Source organism: Malaclemys terrapin, chromosome 13 (genome assembly GCF_027887155.1).
Source record: "Malaclemys terrapin pileata isolate rMalTer1 chromosome 13, rMalTer1.hap1, whole genome shotgun sequence".
Taxonomy (NCBI): domain Eukaryota; kingdom Metazoa; phylum Chordata; order Testudines; family Emydidae; genus Malaclemys; species Malaclemys terrapin.
Genome location: NC_071517.1, coordinates 38,701,881 through 38,725,483, shown reverse-complemented (window position 1 = coordinate 38,725,483; position 23,603 = coordinate 38,701,881). Strand labels below are relative to the sequence as shown.

Below are 23,603 nucleotides of genomic sequence, written 5' to 3'. Positions count from 1 at the left end.
GCCAACAGCTGCTCTATCGTGGCCAGAGAGAATGGTGGAACACATGAAACAAGAGACAACCTCTCCCCAGCCCAGGATGAACCATTAATAGAAACCTTCCCACCCCGAGGCAAAGGCAGCAGGAGGTCGCAGCCCTGGAGGGAGAGACTTATCTAGTCTAAATAATAAGATGGGTGAACTAAAGTGCCTTGTGATAAAGGAGGATATTGATATAATAGGCATCACAGAAACCTGGTGGACTGAGAACAATCAATGGGACACAATCATTCCGGGGTACAAAATATATTGGAAGGACAGAACAGGTCATGCAGGGGGGGAGTGGCACTATATGTGAAAGAAAATGTAGAATCAAATGAAGTAAAAATCTTAAGTGAATCCACATGTTCTATAGAATCTCTATGGATAGTAATTTCATGCTCTAATAAGGATATAACATTAGGGATCTATTATCGACCACCTGACCAGGACAGTGATAGTGATGATGAAATGCTAAGGGAAATTAGAGAGGCTATCAAAATTAAGAACTCAATAATAGTGGGGGATTTCAATTATCCCCATATTGACTGGGAACATGTCACCTCAGGACGAAACGCAGAGACAAAATTTCTCGATACTTTAAATGACTGCTTCTTGGAGCAGCTGGTACGGGAACCCACAAGGGGAGAGGTAACTCTAGATTTAGTCCTGAGTGGTTTCAGAGTAGCAGCCGTGTTAGTCTGTATCCGGAAAAAGAACAGGAGTACTTGTGGCACCTTAGAGACTAACAAATTTATTAGAGCATAAGCTTTCGTGGACGAAGTGGGCTGTAGTCCACGAAAGCTTATGCTCTAATAAATTTGTTAGTCTCTAAGGTGCCACAAGTACTCCTGTTCTTAGTCCTGAGTGGGGCGCAGGAGCTGGTCCAAGAGGTAACTATAACAGGACCGCTTGGAAATAGTGATCATAATATAATAACATTTAACATTCCTGTGGTGGGAAGAACATCTCAACAGCCCAACACTGTGGCATTTCTTTTCAAAAAGGGGAACTATGCAAAAATGAGGGGTTTAGTTAAACAGAAATTAAAAGGTACAGTGACTAAAGTGAAATCCCTGCAAGCTGCATGGGTGCTTTTTAAAGACACCATAATAGAGGCCCAACTTAAATGTATACCCCAAATTAAGAAACACAGTAAAAGAACTAAAAAAGAGCCACTGTGGCTTGACAACCGTGTAAAAGAAGCAGTGAGAGATAAAAAGACTTCCTTTAAAAAGTGGAAGCCAAATCCTAGTGAGGTAAATAGAAAGGAGTATAAACACTGCCAAATTAAGTGTAAAAATGTAATAAGAAAAGCCAAAGAGGAGTTTGAAGAACAGCTAGCGAAAAACTCAAAAGGTAATAACAAAATGTTTTTTAAGTACATCAGAAGCAGGAAGCCTGCTAAGCAACCAGTGGGGCCCCTCGATGATCGAGATACAAAAGGAGCACTTAAAGACGATAAAGTCATTGTGGAGAAACTAAATGGATTCTTTGCTTCAGTCTTCATGGCTGAGGATGTTAGGGAGATTCCCAAACCTGAGCCTTTGTAGGTGACAAATCATAGGAACTGTCACAGATTGAAGTGTCACTAGAGGAGGGTTTGAAATTAATGGATAAACAAGTCACCGGGACCAGATGGCATTCACCCAAGAGTTATGAAAGAACTCAAATGTGAAGTTGTGGAACTATTAACTAGGGTTTGTAACTTGTCCTTTAAATCGGCTTCTGTACCCAACGACTGGAAGTTAGCTAATGTAACGCCAATATTTAAAAAGGGCTCTAGAGGTGATCCCGGCAATTACAGACCAGTAAGTCTAACGTCGGTACCGGGCAAATTAGTTGAAACAATAGTAAAAAATAAAATTGTCAGACACATAGAAAAACATAAATTGTTGGGCAAAAGTCAACATGGTTTCTGTAAAGGGAAATCATGTCTTACTAATCTATTAGAGTTCTTTGAAGGGGTCAACAAACATGTGGACAAGGGGGATCCAATGCACATAGTGTACTTAGATTTCCAGAAAACCTTTGACAAGGTCCCTCACCGAAGGCTCTTACGTAAATTAAGTTGTCATGGGATAAGAGGGAAGCTCCTTTCATGGATTGAGAACTGGTTAAAAGACAGGGAACAAAGGGTAGGAATAAATGGTAAATTCTCAGAATGGAGAGGGGTAACTAGTGGTGTTCCCCAAGGGTCAGTCCTAGGACCAATCCTATTCAACTTATTCATAAATGATCTGGAGAAAGGGGTAAACAGTGAGGTGGCAAAGTTTGCAGATGATACTAAACTGCTCAAGATAGTTAAGACCAAAGCAGACTGTGAAGAACTTCAAAAAGATCTCACAAAACTAAGTGATTGGGCAACAAAATGGCAAATGAAATTTAATGTGGATAAATGTAAAGTAATGCACATTGGAAAAAATAACCCCAACTATACATACAATATGATGGGGACTAATTTAGCTACAACCAATCAGGAAGAAGATCTTGGAGTCATCGTGGATAGTTCTCTGAAGATGTCCACGCAGTGTGTAGAGGCGGTCAAAAAAGCAAACAGGATGTTAGGAATCATTATAAAGGGGATAGAGAATAATAAGAAGAATATATTATTGCCCTTATATAAATCGATGGTACGCCCACATGCTGCATACAGATGTGGTCTCCTCATCTCAAAAAAGATATACTGGCACTAGAAAAGGTTCAGAGAAGGGCAACCAAAATGATTAGGGGTTTGGAATGGGTCCCATATGAGGAGAGATTAAAGAGGCTAGGACTTTTCAGCTTGGAAAAGAGGAGACTAAGGGGGGATATGATAGAGGTATATAAAATCATGAGTGATGTGGAGAAAGTAGATAAGGAAAAGTTATTTACTTATTCCCATAATACAAGAACTAGGGGTCACCAAATGAAAATGAAATTAATAGGCAGCAGGTTTAAAACAAATAAAAGGAAGTTCTTCTTCACACAGTGCACAGTCAACTTGTGGAACTCCTTATCTCAGGAGGTTGTGAAGGCTAGGACTATAACAACGTTTAAAAGAAAACTGGATAAATTCATGGAGGTTAAGTCCATTAATGGCTATTAGCCAGGATGGGTAAGGAATGGTGTCCCTAGACTCTGTTTGTCAGAGGGTGGAGATGGATGGCAGGAGAGAGATCACTTGATCATTGCCTGTTAGGTTCACTCCCTCTGGGGCACCTGGCATTGGCCACTGTTGGTAGACTGTCTAGATGGACTGGTCTAGATGAACCTTTGGTCTGACCCAGTACGGCTGTTCTTATGTTCATATGTTCTTATCCAGACACAGGGAGAAGCATCCAGGAAAGAGCCCCCCTCAGCCCAATTCAAAGGGATGTGGCAGCCCTGAGGGGGAGACCTCTCCATTCACATCTCCAGAACCCACCTGGTCAGAGCTAAGGGTGTTTGGATGCTGGTCACTGAGAAGGTTTCTCTTTACTGGGGTGTGTGTGTGTGTATATATATATATATATATATATATATATATATATATATATATATATATACACACACACACCAGTAAAGAGAAACCTTCTCAGTGACCAGCATCCAAACATATATATATATACCCCAGACCTGGTTAGGTGCCACCGGACTGCAGTAAGGTGAACCCAAGCATCTGAGCCCCAGGATCCCCAGATAATTCAAGCCTCTGGCACTGGAACAGAGCTCACCCCCGGCTCCAGTCTTGGGGTCCCTGGGCACATTCTTTGGGGACTCTCCCCTTATCTGAGGTGTGAAACCCGCTGCCTAACCCCTGGTGTAGAGCTGACCCTCCAGACTCCTGCACGCTTAAACACACCATCTCCCAGAATTCCACACCAAGGTGAGAGCCTTCTGGTTTCAGCAGAATTCCCTCTGGAGGCACACAGTAGTTGTGATGCATTTGGCTATGTCTACACTAGACAGCAAAGCACTGCCTGTGTGGTCACCCACGAGCGCTGGGAAGAGACATCTCCCAGGACTCCTGGTAAAACAGATCAATGCTCAGAGCCTGTCTACACTAGTGCTTTACAGTGCTCAAACTTGCTATGCTCGGGGTGTGTGCATAGGCGTGCGCAGGGGGTGTGCCGGGTGTGGCCAGGCACACTCTAATGCAGGAGTGGGCAAACTATGGCCTGGATCCGGCCCCTCAGGGCTTTGGATCTGGCCCACAGGACTTGCCCCCCATGGTGCCGCAGGCCCCGCACCACTCTCAGAAGTGGCTGGCACCATGTCATCCCCCCCCCCCCCCCCCAGGGGCTGCACAGGGATGTGGTGAGCGGCATGGAGTGGGGGCAGGGCAGGCAGCCAGGGAGCGCGCCGATGCCACCCTGAGCCGCTTTAGGTAAGCGGCGCCGGGCCGGAGCCCGAACCCCTCCTGCACCCCGCCCCCCAACTCCCTGCCCTGAGCCCCCTGCCTGCACCTCACACCCCTCCTGAACCCCAACCCCCTGCCCTGAGCCCCCTGCTGCACCCCTCCTGCACCCCAACTCCCTGCCCTAAGCCCCTGCCTGCACCTCTCACCCCAACCCCCTGCGCTGAACCCCCTGCTGCACCCTGCACCCCCATGCACCCCAACTCCTTGCCCTAAGCCCCCTGCCTGCACTCCACACCCCTCCTGCACCCCAACCCCCTTCCCTGAGTCCCCTCATACACTCCACACCCCTCCTCTGCCCCAATCCATTGCCCTGAGCCCGTTCCTGCACACCGCACCCCCTCCCATACCCCACATTCCCTCCCGCACCCCAACCCCCTGCCCCAGCCCTGCATACAATTTCCCCACTCTGATGTGGCCCTCAGCCCAAAACGTTTGCCCACCCCTGCCCTAATGTTTCAAAAAAAAAGTGGCTTTGCATGTTAATGTAATTGCATGATATGCTCTTTTAGTTTTCAAGTATGGATTGTTGTATTATGCAATAAGCGCTGAATTGCGTAATATAGATGTTGTAGAAATGTATAGAAAGCCCGCGTTCGCTCGCAGCCAGGGCCAGCTCCAGGCACCAGCTCAGCAAGCAGGTGCTTGGGGCGGCCAACGGAGAGGGGTGGCATGTCCGGCTCTTTGGTGGCAATTCGGTGGTGGGTTCCTCACTCCCTCTGGGAGCGAAGGACCAGCCGCCAAATTGCTGCCGAAGACTGAAGTGGCGGCGGTAGAGCCGCCGCAGATCACGATCACGGCCATTTTTTTTTTTTTTTGCTGCTTGGGGTAGAACTTTGTCCTAGTAGATGCATGCACTTCAAGTAAACAAAACAGAACTGTCTTTGATTTTTTTGGTGTTATTCAGACTCTTTATGCCTTCATGGAGGGGAGTCCTGTGTGACATGCAGTAATGGAGAAGATTTCACAAGAAGTAGGATCCCAGTTGAAGACTTTGAAGTCACTATCAAACACAAGATGGACATGCAGAGCAGAAGCAGTGGCTGCTGTAAAACAAAACTACTCCATCATTTTACAAGCTTTCCAAGAGATTATAGAAACAACTCGCCTTGCTGACGCTAGCATAAAAGCCAGAGGCCTTATCCATGAACTAAATTCATTCAAGTTCATCTTTGCCCTTCACATGCTGCCCCTATTCTCCAGATGGTGGTAAAAGTGAGTAAGGCTCTTCAAGCTCCAGATCTCAACTTACTGCAATGACAGGGGTGAAAAGCTTGCGTAACTCTTTGACTGCAATGAGAAGTGGCCCAGAATATTTTCAATCTATTTTCAATGACAGTGTGAAAAGGTGTGTAGAGACTGATATCTCGATTCCCCCAGTTAAGAAGAGAAAAACGTCCACTCGTATTGATGACGCATTTGAGTTCCAGCATCACTTTGATACAAAAGAGGAGCAGGAGAGAATAACTTCATTTTACCCACTCCTAGACTCAGTGATTACTGGCATTGACCAGCGATTTGAGCAGGAGACTTGTAAAATTGTGACTGCAATGGGAAAATTGCTGAGCTTAGACATTGGCAGGGATGATATGAGAATCATTGCCAACAAATTTAAAGTGTCCTTGGATGAGTTGGAAGCTGAAGTCGGATTGCTTCGGGGTTATGACGGATCTGTTCCTAAAGGTAGCACTACGAACACCACCAGAGAGTGACTTTATTGGCTAAAGGAATCAGATCAGTCTTCCATGTTCCAGGCCTTTTACAAATCTATTCAATGCTTTGCAGTCTTACCTGTTACAAGCTGTTCATGTGAAAGAGCCTTTTCAAAACTAGCACATGTAAAAAACAAACTAAGAAGTACAATGTCCCAACAGCGCCTCGACTCACTCATGATTTTGTACATTGAACAAGAATTCGATTCGTCAGTTAATTACAATGATGTGATTGAGGAATTTAAGTCCATAACACCTGGTGAGAGACGTCTCATTCTCTAGGACAGGAAGATGAAGAAACCTTAATCTGTTTTGGTCAATTTGGGTTAGCTCATTATCTGGTTAAAGATAAAGATCATGAAAATTGACTGTATCTTTGTATACGCCTGGTTGTCACTACAGCAAAAATTTGGTATTTTGTGTCTCATTTTTTAAGTAAAGTTTAGTTGTTAATTTAAAAAAAATTAAGTTTAGTTAAGTTTTAGTTTATTTAGTTTGTTTGATGAATAAAAATAATGTCCTTTATGATTGAGTATTCAATAAATTTTCACCTTAAAAAAATTAATAAATAAAATTCCTTGGGTGCACACTCTAATGACATGTGCTGTGCACACCTACAGGTGTGTGTGTGATTTTTCACACCCTTGAGCCAGCAAGTTACTGTGCTGTGAATTGCCAGTGTAGACAAGACATTTCACACACAGAGAGACTCTTTGCACAAGTCCAACACACTATTGCTCTTTCATTTAGCCATTTGCTGTCTGGGCTTTAATCCCCTCCCCATATCGATAGAGCATCTAAGAAGATAATGGCAAATCCAGAAACCAGGACATTGACATCTAGCAACTAACAACTCAGAGGGCTTTCCCCACTTCTAATAGGGAAGCTGAGCACTATTCCCCAGCTCAGTAAAGAACTGGCGAGGTGGGAGGTGGGGGATAAGAACTGGCTGCTGGAAGGAGTCGGGGCTCTGACCTCCCGATGCTCCCTGTGCACAGAGCAGAACTGTCCCTTGCTCCCCTTGGCTGCCCTGCCCCGACCTGTGGCTGCCAAGCTTGTGATCGCACGGCCCAAGCTCTGAGCCCAGCTGTGCGAACCCAGTGTCCAGCCCAGGTGCTGGGGGCAGGCGGGTGCTGCTGACAGGGTGGACTCACTCCCACAAGCTCCGGAAGCCGAGGCCATGAGAATGGAATGAAAACTGCCCCAACCACCGCACAGGCCACCAGACGTGGGGAGGTGGCAGGGGGCGCGTCTGACACACAGGTCTGTGGCACCCAGCTCCCTGCCACTGCCGCACGGTCCTAGCACTCTCGGGAGCACTCCTGCTCCAGCCAGGGTCACTGGGCCTGATCCTGCGGGGAGGGGAGACTGCTAAGCACCCTGGGCTCCCTCCAGCTGACACTGCTCAGCCCGATCTTGGAAGGGCTGAGCACCCTCTGGTCCAGTTGATGCAGCTGGGCCTGAACCTGTGGGGGAGGGGGCTGAGACCCCTCTGCTCCTGCTGAAGCCACTGGGCTTGATCGTCAGGGAGGGGAACAAGCACCTCTGGCACCATGGCAGCTAGGTTCCATGGGCAGGGGCCAGCTCCAGAGGTGATCATTAGCTGACACTGGGCTTCTTCGGGGCAGAGCTAAGAGTGCATCATGGGTGCAGCTCAGAGCTGTGCTCCTTTTTTCTGGAGCCTAAGTGTTTGCAGTAACAGTCCCCTAAGTGCCTGTTTCTGCCTCTAGTCACGTGTGCTGCTGCCACCCACTAGGAACCCACATGCCGATCTCCTGCCCAATCCAAACGCAAGACCTGGTAGTAATGGGAGACTTTAGCTGCCCAGATACCTGTTGGAAAAGCAATACGGCAAAACACAAAAGGTTCCAGTAAGTTTTTGAAATGTATCAGGGACAACCTTTTGTTTCAGAAGGTGGAGGAAGTAACTGGGGAAAAGCCATTTTAGACGTGATTCTGACTAATGGGGTGGAAGGAATTGGTGTGAATCTGAAGGTTGAAGCCAATTTGGGTGAAAGTGACCAGGAAATGCTAGATTTCATGATTCTAAGGAAAGGAAGGAGTGAGAGTAGCAGAATAAGGAAGATGGACTTCGAAGGCAGACTTCAACAAACTCAGAGAACTGGCAGCTAAGGTCCCATGGGGAGAAAATCTACAGGAAAAAGGAGTTCAGGAGAGCTGGCAGTTTGTCAAAGAGACACTAATAAAGGCACAACAGCAAGCTATCCTGATGCCAAGGAAAGAGAGGAAGAACAGTAAGAGGCCAATATGGCTCCATCAGGAGCTTTTTAATGACCTGAAAACCAATAGTGAATCCTACAAAAAGTGGAAACATGGACAAGTTTCTAAGAACGAGTACAGGAGACTAGCAGAAGCACATAGGGACAAAATGAGAAAGGCTAAGTCAGAAAATTAGCTAGGCACAAAAAAGGCAGTAAGAAGAGAGTCTATAAATATGCTACGAGCAAGAGAAAGATGAAGGAAAGTGCAGGCCCTCTACTTAGCAAAGGAGAGCTAATAACAGACAACCTCAAGACGGCTGGGTCAGGAATCAGGGCCTGCAGCAGAGCCAGTCTCTGGGAACCTCATGTATGCAGCTGGCCTGTACTAGGCTGTGTGATTGGCTCCAGCACCTGATTGGTCAGCAGAGCAGCTCTTGAACCCAACAGCAAGCTGCTGCTCAGACCATTGCTCAGAGCTGTGCTAAGGTCTGTACCTGCCTTGTTCCCGTGCTCTGTCGCCTGTCCTGGCCCCGGCCTTGTCCCTGATTTGCCTCATTCTGGTTAACCCAATTCTGACCCTTGACTCAGATTCCTGACGTCTGACATCAGCTCTGACCCCTGGCTCTGGCATCAAGCCTCTGACTCCTGCTCTGACCACTAGGCATGATCACCCATGTCCCAGTCACTGACACTCAGGTGTTTAATGCCTATTTTGCTTCAGTCTTCACTAAAAAGGTTCATTGTGACCAGATACTCAACACAATTAATATTAACAGCAAGGGGGGAGGCACACCAGCCAAACTAGAGAAAGAACAGGTTAAAGAATAGTTAGATATGGTAGGTGTATTCAAGTTGGTGGTGCCTGATGAAATTCACCTGAGGGCACTTAAGGAACTGGCTGAAGCAATCTCAGAACTGTTAATGATTATCTCTGAGAACTCATGGAGGAGGGATGAGGACCCAGGAGTGGAGAAGGGCAAACATTGAACCTATCTTAAAAAAGTGGAACAAAGAAGACCCAGGGAATTATAGACCAGCCAGCCTAACTTCAGTTGCTGGAACATATCTTTCGAGCACTCTCCTAGGAAGTGTGGGAGACCCCAGTTCAAGTCCTTTCTCTCCCTCAGAGGGAGGGGAAGTGAGTCTGGGTCCCTTCACATTGTAGGTGAGTGCTCTAATCCTTGGGCTGAAAGTGACGAGAGGCAGGCACCCCTCCTCTGGCCAGATTCTGAATGGGACCTGAACTGATGGTCTGCCTCTGAGCAGACCTGCTGAATTGGGCCCGGAAGGTAAGCTAAGCAGAGGGGCACCTATTTTCCCTGGGTTCTTGGTTCGTCCTAGGGATTGGGCAGGAGATAGGTATGTGTGTATCTAGTGGGTGGCAGCAGTGCCTTAAAATGGTTTAAGATAAAAGGGGAAAAAATAGAGGCTATGTCATGAGAGGGGGTCTACTCTAGACCACCACATCAGGAGGAGGAGGTAGGGGAGGCATTTCTAGAACAAATAACAGAAATATCCAGATTGAGGGAGCCCCACATCAGGGCCCAGCAGTTCCAGCCCTCACCAGAGGGGAGGAGACCCACATTCCAATTCCTGCCCCATATCACACAGGGAGATTGAACCTGGGGCGCCCAGCTGAGGGCCCAGCCACTGAGCTAAAGGCTAGAAGGGAAGCAGTGGCACCTTTTTCTGTTAATTGAAACTATTCCGCAGACTCGACGTGGATTCAGGAATAATTTAAATCAACCTGAAATATAATTTTTTGGCAAATAAACTTAGGGTTACCATACGTCCGGTTTTTCCCGGACATGTCCGGCTTTTCAGCAATCAAACCCCCGTCCGGGGGGAATTGCTGAAAAGCCACACATGTCCGGGAAAATGGCCGGCACTTCCTCTCCCCCTGTGGCTCTGCTCCACTCCTCCTCTCTCAGATTTACAGAGCCAAGCTGCCCGAGCAAGCGCTACTGGCTTCGGGCAGCTCCCCCCCCCCCGCCTCCGGACCCCGAGCCCCCAGCCAGGCACTTCTCCTACCCGGCTCCAGCTGAGCTGCTCCCACAGTGCAGGGTCCGGAGGCAGGGGGGGCTGCCTGAAGCCGGTAACGCTGGCTCCTGCAGCTCTGCTCTGTAAGTCTGAGGGGGCGGAGCCGAGCAGCTCGGCTGGAGCTGGGGAAGGGACGTGTCCAGCCAGCTCTGGGTCCTGAGGCAGGGGAGGGCTGCCAGAAGCCAGCAGCTCAGCTCTTACAGTCTGAGCTGGGAGGAGCAGCTCAGCTGGAGCCCAGGTAGGAGAAGTGCCTGAAGCCGGTAGCACTAGGGCAGCTTGGCTCTTAAACAGAGCCGAAGAGTCAGGGAGCAGCAGCAGTCGCCAGAGCCTGCTCTAAGGTAAGCCAGGGATGCCAGCAAAGCTGGGAGTACCATGCGCCGCTGATTGCACAGGTGGGGGGCAGCGCTGGGGGAGCTGCTCCGGGGAGTCGCCAAAAAGCACTGACTGTGGTGGGGGAGGAGGGGAGGGCAGTGTGAAAAAGGCAGGAGTGTGCAGAGGGATCAGAGCTCTGGCTGCGATGGGCATCGGGCTGCCTTGCCTGCAAGTGGATCAGAGCTCCTGGGGCTGGGGTGTGCTGTATGGCACTCAGCTCCCCATTTGTGATGAGACACAGCAGTGTGGTGGATCACTGCGAAATACCTGCCCAATCAGAGCTGCGGGGGCAGGGCTTGCAGGGGCTGGCTCCGACAGCTCCCATTGGAGCTTTTCCCAGCCAATGGGAGCCTCTGAGCTTGGCTTGTGGTGGGCCCAGCACGTGGAGACCCTGGCTGCCCCTGATCCTAGGAGCAAACACAATGCCAAAACGAAAATACAAAGTTCACTACATATAAAGAATTACGTTTTAGAATTAAAGAATTAAATAGCTCAAAATGTCCGGGATTTTACCGGGCAGGGAGGAGAACTGGGTGCTCCAAGGCATCTGGGGAGCTGGGAAACAGAACAGTGTGAGCTGCGTGTCCTGACCGCTCCCAAAAACTGAGCGCCGGGGCAGATCCTCCACTGAGCAGCTTCATTAAAGTCATGGGAGTCTATACTAGTGGAGTGCCTGACTTTAGAATTGGTGCAGCTGTTTCGTGTGGCTGGGAGGGAGGAGGGGGAATGTGGGGTGCTCAGGGGAGGGGGCGGAGACTTTGGGGAAGGGGTTGGAATGGGGGCAGGGAAGGGGCGGAGTTGGGCGGGGCCGGGGGTGGGGAAAGGAGTGGGACCGGGGGAGGGGAAGGGGCGGAGTTGGGGCGGGGCCGGGGCCCCATGGAGTGTCCTCTTTTTTCAATGTTCAAATATGGTAACCCTAATAAACTATTTCTCCAAAACATTTTGCCCAGCTCCTCTTCAAACCTGTTTGAGCATCTTAGGAGCCCAAATCCCAGTGATTTGCAGTGAGTGACTGGAAAATGCCCAGAAATGCACAGGTGGAGGGGCCTGGGCTCCCTGGCCTAGCTCCGGATTTCAGCTTGGCCTGGGGACAGGGTTTCAGGGGGAGGGGAGGGGCCAGGGCTTTGTGGCCCTCCACTTTTAGGCAGAGTCTGTCACCCTGCTCATCATGTGTCTCCAGCTAATGACTGTGCCAGCCACCTCCCTCATTCTCATTAACCAGCCCTTGGTCAGAGATGGGAACTTTCACACCAAGGCTCTGGAGACACTTTGTATGTCTCTACACAGCTCACAGCAGCGAGTCTCAGAACCAGGTCGACAGGGGCTCTCAATCTGGCACTGAAAATAGCCGTGTAGATGTCCGGGCTCAGGCTGGAGCTCGGGCACTGGAGCCCGTGGAGCGGGTGGGATTCCCCAGACACAATGTCTACACAGCTGTTTCTAATGCTATAGCGCAAACCCCATGAGCCCATGTCTGGCGCCCTGGCTCTGAGACTCACTGCTGTGGCCTGTGTAGACGAAACCTTCATGCTTAAAACATGAGACTTTTCACAAAGCCAGAAACTCGATTTTCTCCCCGTGCCAAGCCAGATTGGCCATAAATGTTCAGGGTAGAGCTGCCAATTAATTGCAGTTAATGCCTGCAATTAACTGAAAACAAAATTATGCATTAATTTTTAAAGGAGTTAATTGCATACTTGTGGGCAGGTTGGGAGGCTGAAGAAGGCCCAGCCTGCAACTCCGTAGGCAGCGGGACCCAGAGCAGAGCTGGGGGGGGGTTTGAAGCTTCAGCTCACAGCTCCGCAGGAACCCCACACCCTGAGAGAGGCTGAAGCTCTGAGGCCCGAGCCCTGAGGCTATATTTGAAAATATAGAAACCCCCCAAAAATGTAAATAAATGGTATTCTAATATTGTTTAATAGTGTGATTAAAACTGCAATTAATCACGGTTAATTTTTTTAATGGCTTGACAGCCTAGTCCAGAGTTTTCTCCCCAGGCTGGGGAGCGCTAAGGGGCCGTTGTAGGGGGGAAGCAGTTGAATGTCACACAGAGATGGGGGATGATCAGGGTTAACATGGGAAGTGTATCCTGGCTTTAGCTCTGGAGTCACAACCAGTCTCCATAATAACAAGCCCCTGTGATGGAGTGGGAATTGTCATAATATTTTTTGAATACTGTGTGTGCCTCAGTTTCCCCTATATAGGGAAGGGTTAAAAAGGTGGTGGGGAAAAGGGTATTTTCTTTACAGGAGAATCCAGCTGGGGCTGAAGCCTACCTGACTGGGGCCTGGGTCCAGAGAATAGCCCAGCGATTTGTTACCTGGCAACTCACGGCCCTGGCCAGGGCAGGAAACCAGCCTGTTCTGACCAGTTGGAGAACAAAGAACTGTGCTGGGGTGCCTACGTGTGGGACAGAGAGAGACACATGTAGTTGGACTGGGTCTCAGGGTCTGAGAGCCCTGGTCTCTGGTCTGACCCAGATGGACTAAGCTGTAACTTTGTTTTCTGTGCTAACCTAAGGACTTTCTATGCTGTGTTCCAGACAACTAATAAACCCTCCTGTTTTACACCGCTGGCTGGGAGTCACTCTGGTCTATGGAAGGTGGAGCTGCATTGCTCCCTTGAGTCTGTAAGTTCTTCTCAGGGGTCCGATTCCGGTGGACTCACGGCCCCAAAGTCCGGTTCTAGGAGGTGATGAAGCCAATGGGCTTACCCCAGAGACAGAGTGTGATGCCAGAGGGGGTTCACATTCTGATGGGGTTCCTCCCAAGGGGACTGTACCAGAGCTGTGGATCTGTGACACCCCCTGGCTCCTCCCCTGGGATCTAGCCACCCCGGCTTTGCCAGCAGAGTGTGTGAGTCCCCTCCATGGAGATCTCTGGCCTGTGGCGCTGACACGCTGCCCTGTGAGTCTGCAGGGCTCATGCGCTGCTCAAACAGCTGCTCCAGGCTGGGGCTGCCCAGCTGCTCCCCACAGAGTTGACAGGTTCCAGAGGCCCCGACAGGAAGAGGTTTCTCTGGGACCGGAGCTCTGACAGCGTTTCTGCTCCTGGCCTGGCTCTCCCTGCCCCTGTGGAGCTGACAGGCTGCACCCGCTGGGAGAGCCGGGTCTGCCCCTCCCAGTGCACGCAGGGACATTGTGTCCGCGACCCCTTCCCCCCATTTCTGGGACAGGGAACAGCAGCCCCAGGGCCCCTCTCTTCACCCTCTGAGCTGTCAGAGCCGGGACAGGAGCATTGTGGGATAGCGCTGGGGACTATGTGCACTGCTGGGACTATTATGCCAGTGATCTCAGTGCAGACTGGCTCGGTGCTGGGCCCCACAGCAATCAGCCTTGCTCCAGTCCAGTTTGACCCACATGGTGGCTGACACGTCTCTGCGCTGTTGAGACCATGTGTGGGTGGGTGGATGTGGGGTGAGACAGGCCAGATTTCCCTGCTGCAGACAAGCAGGGCGAGGAGGCCAGGGGCCCTGCAGAGCCTGCTCTAGTCATGAGAGCCCCAGGCCGTGTTCCCCAGGAAAGCTGCCCTGGGTTAACTCAAATTGCTCTAAAATTGATGTAGAGACCCCGGTGCAAACCCCTGTGGGACTCTCCCAGCTCTGTGTGGACGGGGCTCGTCGGGTTTAGCTTCATGGTGGTCAGGAACCGACCTGAGCTGAACCGAGCTCAGCCAGGAGTCTGGGCACAAACTGGAACCCGTCTAACCGACCTGCTCCTGGCAATTCCCTTGAACCAGGCAGAGGGGACGGGCTCAGGGAGGATCGGGACTCGTTTCTCCAGGGCTCGGCTGGAGTCATGCTGCTGCTCTCACCTCTCCTTGTGCTGTGCCTGCACAGGGATGGGCCCTACGGTCTGTTGTTATTTCTCCTACTCCCCCAATGGGGGTTTATTTCCCCCCCCCCAGCTGTGCCATCTCCCAGCTCTGGGGCACTGGGCATGGTGCCAGGAAGGGCTGCAGGGAGCGAATCTCTCCCTGGTAAGGGAGTTGGAGTCACCAATACAAGATCAACTTCAGTTACCTGCGAATCCTCAGGCTCTTCTGAGTCCTGGAACAACTGGCAGAGAGAGAGCGTGGAGAGTTCACACAGCAGAGTCACCCGGAGCGGGGATCAGGTATGTACACGAGCCCCTCCCCACAGCACCCAGCTCTGCACCGTCTCACAACAGACCAGGGTTCAACAGGCTCCGACTCCCCCTCATCTTTTCTGTCCCACGTTCACCTGCTGGGTTTCTCTCCTGTGAAGATCACATCATACCTGCCCAGCCCAGGGGCTGCTCCATACAGGGGAACAGGCTCCCAGCAGCTGTTGTGCCCTGCCCTAGAACAGCCACCAGGATTTTCACCTCTCTCTGCAACCAGCCCCTCTGGAAGGAAAGAGAGAAAAACCCATCACTGGCGTGATGTCACCAGGGCTAGAAGTCACAGCTCTGTCAGATGATGCAATAGGGACCATGGGGACTAAGGGCAAGGAGCCAGCTTCTCATAGGCATTTCAGCACCTGAAGATTCAGAGAAACCCCCAGCAGCACCCCTTACCCAGGAATCCCATCACGGTCTGCTGGAGATTGTTCTGTCAAGGGAAATCCCAGATTCTCTTTTCCAGCTCCGAGGACTCGGGTTCTGGACACGGAGACGTCGCCTCCTCGTCCCTGCAGAGACACGAGTGTGTTTATTCCTCTCCCTCCTCGGCCCTACGTTCCCATCCCAAAGCCAGAAAGGGGAGTGGGTGGGGGCTGGAGCCACAGGCAGAGCTAACAGGGCTGTGACCTCTGCTGCCCACGGAATTTAGCATCTGCACAACCTGCCGGGGCCCAGCCTGGGGACTGGTTGCCTCTCTCCATCCAGAGAGAAAACACAGCCAGGGAAGTGCCAACCCCACCTCCCCTCACACCTGGCCAGGCCCATTTGCCCCACCAAGACCTGGAGGGGCCACTCCCAGGGTGAGAGAGGGGCCTATTCTCCAGGCCCAGCCTCTCCTCAGCTTCTCCTCTCAGCTCCAAGGGGCCTGGTCACTCCCCATGGGGTGGGGGTTCTGGATGTGGACACTGTCACACTAGGGCCTGGGCTGGGACACTGGGCTCTTTCCCCAACGCAGCCCTCCCTAGACCGCTTCGGCAGAGCATTGCAGAGAACGGCCATGGCTCTGGGTGTCTTGGGCCGCCTGAATGCAGGAGTCTGCTGGCCTGGCCAGGACCCCTCCCGCGCCGCAGGGCTGCGGCTGTTTCTTTAAGAGAAAAGGCTAATCTGGTCACGTGACCGCCTGTGTGACTTTCCTTTCACTTTCCATCTCGGGCAGTGCTGGGAGAGGAGAGCCCGGTTCTCTGTCTGGATACAAAGTTTCCTTTTCCAAAGGGCGAGGAAAAGCTGAGAAAACTGCAGCGATTTGATAGCCAGGGAATTAACCCTAGAATGTGATCAACTGAAATAGTCACAATGTAAATCATCGCAACAAAACGTCTGGGGTTTGATCACCCCCTGAAGATTGGTCCTTCTGAGAAGTTTTACAATCAGGTAGGTTAATTTTGCTTCAAAATGTCTCCTTATATCCCCTCGTGTATACTGCTTATTGCTTCGCCAGATTGTAAATAACACAAAGATTAAATAACCCTGTGAAATTTGTTTTACTCGTTATGGAAACACTACATTACAAGGACATTCACAATGATTTACATTCCAGTGCTTTTCCGATTATTGTCCTAGCCGTGTCACTCGAGATTTGTGCGGCATGTTGAATTAGTCATTTGTTTCTTTTGCGGGTATGTTTCATTCAAGAACACTGGGCCCGATCTTGTTCTCAGTGACGGCCCACGGAGATTTGTAAGAAATAACTTCCTGTATTGAGAATATTGGAAGAGATTTACCCTGCCACTTCCAGCTGTTCTGTCTTTCTGCCTCTTAACGTTACAGTTTTCTACCTCTGACTGTGGGGCTGAATCCTTTTGTTTCTGACCCTGTAAAGGGAAAAAAGGAAAATTATTTCCACAATCAATCAAAACAGAAAATTGCATCCTGTTCTCCTTCTGAAATGAGAGGGAATTAAGCATGTGCCTAAAGCAGATCATGAGGTCAAGTGCACTTCTGAATAGGGATTTCCTGTCATAATTTAAAAAAAGGCATATTTATACATTGGTTGACAGATCATCTCCTACTGTGTGAACAGTCACTGGAGTGGAGATTTCCTGAGGGAATCTATGGGACTAAAGGTAGTAAAAAATTAATTTTAAAACACATTTACAACAATAATTCATTTTTGTTTTGTTTAATATTTTATAGATGTTTTCATTGTTAATCAAATATTTTTGAAACAAAATGATTGAAAAAAGAAAATAATTCTTCTTCTTTTAGCAAGAGGGGGTCAATACAATGTTTTGATTTGATTAGAATTCCTATTTTGAATCAATTTGAAATATATATTCTCGTTTAACATCATTTCATTGAAAAATTAGAAACATTCCAATAATAGGAAAATTCATTTTTAATGTTTTTTCTAAAGGTCATTTTCTAATGAAAAAATTATTTTGTTTAAACATTTTGTTTAAACACTGGGAGCTGCGGGCAGCCATGTAAATAAACAAACTGTCTGGCGGCCCGCCAGTAGATTACCCTGATGGGCCACGTGTGGTCCGCAAGTTGCACACCACTGGTCTAACCTGTTCTTTAAAATCTCTAGTGATGGAGATTCCACAACCTCCCTAAGCAATTTATTCCAGTGCTTAACCACCCTGGCAGTTAGGAAGTTTTTCCTAACATCCAACCTAAACAGCCCTTGCTGCAATTTAAGCCCATTGCTTCTTGGACAATTCTTCTCCCTCCTCCTTGAAACAACCTTTGATGTTCTTGAAAACTGTTATCATGTCCCCTCTCAGGCTTCTTTTTTCCAGACTAAACAAACCCAATTTTTACCATCTTCCTCATAATTCATGTTTTCTAGACCTTTAATCATTTTTGTTGCTCTGGACTTTCTCCTATTTGTCCACATCCTTCCTGAAATGTGGCACCAAGAACTGGACACAATACTCCAGTTGAGGCCTAATCAGCGTGGAGTAGAGTGGAAGAATTACCTCCTTTGTCTTGCTTACAACACTCCTGCTAATACATCGCAGAATGATGTTTGCTTTTTTTGGAATGGTGTTATACTGTTGACTCATATTTAGCTTGTGATCCACAATGACCCCCAGATCCCTTTCCTCTGTACTTCTTTCTAGGCAGTCATTTCCCATTTTGTATGCGTACAACTGATTGTTCCTTCCTAAATGGAGTACTTTGCTTTTGTCATTATTGAATTTCATCCTATTTATTTCAGACCATTTCTCCAGTTTGTCCAGGTCATACTGAATTTTAATCCTATCCTCCAAAGCACTTGCAATCCCTCCCAGTTTGGTATCATCCGCAAACTTTATAAATGTACTCTCTATGCCATTATCTAAATCATTGATGAAGGTATTGAACAGAACCAGACCCAGAACTGATTCCTGTGGGACACCACTTGTTATGCCCTTCCAGCATGACTGTGAACCACTGATAACTACTCTCTGGGAATGGCTTTCTAACCAGTTTGCACTCACCTTATAGTAGCTCCATCTAGGTTGCATTTCCCTAGTTTGTTTATGAGAAGGTCATGGGAGATGGTATCAAAAGCTTTATTAAAGTCAAGATATACCACATTGACCACTTCCCCCCCATTCACAAGGCTTGTTAGTCTGTCAAAGAAAGCTATCAGGTTGGTTCGACATGATTTGTTTTTGACAAATCCATGCTGACTGTTACTTACCACCTTACTATCTTCTAGAGGTTTGCAAACTGATTGCTTAATTATTTGCTCCATTATCTTAACTGGTACAGAAGTTAAGCTGACTGGTCTGTAATTCCCCAGGTTGTCCTTATTTCCCTTTTCACAGATTGGCACTACATTTCCCCTTTTCCAGTCTTCTGGAATCTCTCCTGTCTTCCATGACTTTTTAGAGATATTGCTAATGGCTCAGATATCTCTTCAGTCAGCTCCTTGAGTATTCTCGGATGCATTTCATCAGGCCCTGGTGACTTGAAGACATCTAATTTGTCTAAGTAATTTTTAACTTTTTCTTTCCCTATTTTGCTTCTGATCCTACCTCATATCCACTGTGTTAGACGTCCAGTCACCACCAACCTTCTTGGTGAAAACCGAAACAAAGAAGTCATTAAGCACCTCTGCCATTTTCACATTTTCTGTAATTGTTTCCCCCCACCCCATTGAGTAATTGGCCTACCCTGTGCTTGGTCTTCCTCTTGCTTCTAATGTATTTGTGGAATGTTTTCTTGTTATCCTTGATGTCTCTAGCTACTTTGATCTCGTTTTGTGCTTTGGCCTTTCTAATTTTGTCCCTTCATTCTTGTGTTATTTGTTTATATTCATCCTTTGTAATTTAACCTAGTTTCCACTTTTTGTAGGACTTTTTTTGATTTTTAGATCATTGAAGATCTCCTGTTTAGGCCAGGGTGATCTCTTGCCATACATCTTATCTTTCCTATGCAGTGGTATAGTTTGCTCTTGTGCCCTTAATAATGTCTCTTTGAAAAATAGCTAATTGTCTTCAATTGTTTTTCCCCTTAGACTGGCTTCCCATGGGATCTTACCTACCAACTCCCTGAGTTTGCTAAAGTCTGCCTTCTTGAAATCCATTGTCTTTATTTTGTTGTTCTCCCTCCTACCATTCCTTAGAATTATGAACTCTATCATTTCATGATCACTTCCACCCAAGCTGCCTTCCACTTTCAAATTCTCAACCAGTTCCTCTCCATTTGTCAAAATCAAATCTAAAACAGCCTCTCTCCTAATAGCTGTTTTCACATCTGAAATAAAAAAATGGTCTCCAATGCATTCCAAGAACTTGTTGGATAATCTGTGCCCTGTTGTGTTATTTTTCCAACAGATGTCTGAGTAGTTGAAGTCCCCTATCACCACCAAATCCTGTGCTTTGGATGATTTTGTTAGTTGTGTAATAAAAGCCTCATCCACCTATTCTTCTTCATGGTTAGGTGGTCTGTAGTAGACCCCTACCATGAAATGACTCTTGGTTTTTACCTCTTTTATGCTTACCCAGAAACTTTTGACAACTCTGTCTCCTATTTCCATCTCAACCTCAGTCCAAGTGTATACATTTTTAATATATAAAGTAACACCTCCTCCCTTTTTTCCCTGCCTGTCCTTCCTGAGCAAGCTGTTCCCTTCTATACCAATATTCCAGTCACGCGTATTATCCCACTAAGTCTCTATGATGCCATCTATGTCATAGTTGTGTTTATTTACTAGCATTTCAAGTTCTTCCTGTTTATTCTCCATACTTCTTGCATTAGTATACAGACATCTAAAATACTGATTTGATTCCTTCCCATTAGTTCTGTCTTGTCTCTCCCTTATCCCTGCTATAACAACCCATGCTCCCCCCAAATACTGACCCTTCTCCCAGGACTCCATGTTTTTGACTTACCTGTGGGCTTTGGTCACCTGCCCCCTTTGAACCTAGTTTAAAAACCCCCTCACTAGGTTTGCCAGTCTGTATCCAAATATGCTCTTCCCCTTCCTTGATAGGTGATCCCCATCTCTGTTTAGCAGTCCTTCTTCCTGGAACAGCATCCTATGGTCAAGGAAGTCAAAGCCCTCCTGGTGTCACTATCTTCTCAGCCAGGCATTCACCTCCAAGATGCATCTGTCTCTGCCTGGGCCCCTACCCTTGACCAGAAGGATCTAAGAGAACACCACCTGCGCTCCCAACTTCTTCACCTTACTCCCAGAGCCCTGTAGTCACTTCTCATCTGCTGAGGGTCATACCTCGCAGTATCATTAGTGCCCGCCTTGGGTAGTAGTCAGAGGGCCATATGGTCCTTGACAATCCCTCTGTAAGGTCTTGGAAATGGGCCCCTGGCAGGCACCATACCTCCCGGATGCCATGTCAGGGTGATAGATGGATGCCCCTCAGAAAAGAGTCACCAACCACCACTACCCTACATTTCCTCCTGTGAGTGGTAGCTGTGATCTTCCCAGCCTTGAGGGTACATGGCTTCCCCTCCTCCACCTTTGGGGTGATTCCTCATCGCTCGTTGCCAGGGCAGCATATCGGTTTTCTATCTCCATGGTGTGTGGGTTGGGAGTAGCGGTGGAGAACTGCCTGCTGCCAGAAGTAACCAGCATCCAATGTCCTCCCTGTATCCGAGCCATCTCCTCCTCCCCCGGTGGTGTGACAGCAGTCCTCTGTAGCTGGATAGCTTCCTCAGCCTTGGATGTCTCCATATGAAAACTCTCAAGGAATTCCTTGTGGGTTCAGATGTTCCTCAGGCTAGCCACCTCCTCCTGTACCTCTCCCACCTGCTTCCTAAGAGATTCCATCAGCAGGCACCTCTCACACTGGATGGTCCCCCCCAGCCTGGCTTTCTGTGGCCTTGGCTACACTTGGCAATTTACAGCGCTGCCGTGTAGCCAAGGCCTGTGAGTGGGAAATGCAGGCCACAGTCTCTGCAAATCCACACGAGGATCTGGGTAGAGGCATCCATGGTTAGGTTGTGTGTCTGGATACAGGCACAGGTGAAGGAGACAGGAGGAGTGTTGGCACTGGCAATGTCGCCCTTCCTAACCATAGCGATTATATTATATCTCCATTCCAGAAACTCCCTTTCAAACTCCCCTGTTCACTAGCTCCCCTGGGTCACTTAGCCTCTGGCTTTTAAAGCCTTCTCTCCTAGGTCAGTCCTACCCCCTCGTTAATCACACAGGGAGAGGGTGATCACAGTGTTGACTGAGGCTGATCAAAGATGATCAAGGATGATCCAGGGAACAAAGGCTCAAACAATCCCCAGACACACAATCCTAACTGACCCAGTAACCTGTGAGAGAGAAAAACTCAAACAGCCAAATAAACTTACTCACCCCAAAGTTAGTACTCACACCTTGTTCGTTTAGCAGGGGGATCTCCTTCTCCCCATCTCAAAATCCCCTGTTTGCAGTTCCCTGTTCACTACCTCCTCTTGGTTGCTTAGCCTCTGGCTTTTAAGGCCTTCTCTCCTAGGTCAACCCTACTTTCTCGTTAATCAGGAGATGGGGTGGTGGGTTATTGGTATGTTGGAAGGTGTTAATGGCAGCCATCAGCTATAATACCAGGGAGAGGATGTTGGATGAGGGGGTGCTCTGCGACTGTGGGGCCTATTTCCGTACCTCCCTGGTCTCACGTCTCTGGGCAGAGTTCCACTGGGCAGCGTCCGCTGGCTCCTTTGCCACCTTTGAGGAGCAGTGGGCGCTGTCCGGGGTTCTCTGCTCGGTGTCCCCATCTGGCACCCTATTTTTGAATCTTTAACCATCACCTCACTCTCTGTTTTTTTCATTAGTTGTCCCAAGAAGTTACTTGGTTCCTGGGTCCAGTGGTCCCTCCCGCTAGGCTGGGGGAGGGGCCTTTAGCAGTGGGCGGGTAAGCCCGCCCACCTCCCAGTTAATCAATATGGGCAGCCATCAGCTGGTTCTTTATCTATAGACAATTGGAGACCTGATTAAAACTGATGGCTCTTGTAAACAGATGCCAGGGGCCCATGTGTGCCCCATTCCCCCTGTCTGGTTTTCTGATTTTTTCCTAAAGTTAAGAGGGTTCTGCCCACTGTTGTCTAGAGTGTTCCATGAAATGCTGGAATTCATCAGCTGCAGCATTCAAAAGTTATTGTGTGACACAGAAATGCAATTAAGTTACATAAAGGGCCTTCTTTTGCTTGGCCAATAATGTATCCTGTTCAGAATTTTCCATTTTCTCTGTATCCAGGTTGTCTTAAATCATTGCAGCCATGTTAAATTCAATACACTGCTTGTTTTCTCTCTCTTCTCCTGTCATCTGGATCAAGTAACAGTGAGATGAAAGTTCTCTCAATCTGCCACAGCTCCAGAGCCAGATCCCTTCTACCTGATGTTATCATTTTCTTCATTACGTTTTCTGTTCACAAGCTGGAATCAGGTAGGAATGTCCATGGCTTCTGCTGCTTCTTACAGGATTGATGTATTTGTTTTGATTTATAAAATTTCCCTGTTTCACTAGTTTATTCAAAAATGAACAAAAATTAGCACAAATCCCCAAGTGTATCAACACTAGGAAAATATAAATAACAATTGTTATGAGCTGGGTGAAAGTTTGTTATGGGTTGAGTTAAAATCTTATTCAAACTGATGTGTGAATGCACCCTTTCACTTGAGTATCAGAGGGTAGCCATGTTAGTCTGTATCTACAAAAACAACAAGGAGTCTGGTGGCACCTTAAAGACTAACAGATTTATTTGGGCATAAGCTTTCGTGGGTAAAGGTTTTTACTCACAAAAGCTTATGCCCAAATAAATCTGTTAGTCTTTAAGGTGCCACCAGACTCCTTGTCCTTTCACTTAAGATAGTTGTAAGAGGCAATAAAAGGGGCCACACCTAAACAAGGCTTAATCGAGTCTGCCCAGGGACTAGCACCATTGGTGTGAGGGGTGAAAGGACATGGGCAGGGAGGAATCCTCTGAGTATTGTGACCCGATGGGGGTGTGAGAGAGCGAACACACACAACTGAGAACCGACAAGGAGAGAGAGAGAGGCAGAGACAAACAAGCAGGGAAGCCAAGCAGGAGCCTGTGAGCATAGTGTGACCCTGGGAGAAGCTAGAGAGAACTTCTGGGTCTGTTGGTTAGGGAGGGTTGGGACTGTAAGCTACGAAACTGTTCCTTTTGTTCTTGGTTGGTCCTGCATTTGGAAAAGCAGGACTTGGTACATTCCTTTTCAATAAACGAGATTGCATCAAAGAGAAGACCAGGCTATGCCAATTTCTTGGGACATGTCTACACTACAAAATTACATCTACCTAACGTACATCGGCATACTT

The 23,603-nt window shown here is 48.2% G+C and overlaps 1 protein-coding gene across 1 annotated transcript in view; it reads left to right on the top strand.

The window, feature by feature from the left end:
• LOC128847368 (zinc finger protein RFP-like) overlaps positions 1-23,603 on the top strand; it is a 53,649-nt gene that overhangs the window by 18,173 nt on the left and 11,873 nt on the right. Inside the window, exon 8 of the mRNA XM_054046757.1 lies at positions 22,597-22,706. Within this exon, the coding sequence (XP_053902732.1) occupies positions 22,597-22,706 (110 nt within the window). The remainder of the gene's footprint in view (positions 1-22,596; positions 22,707-23,603) is intronic.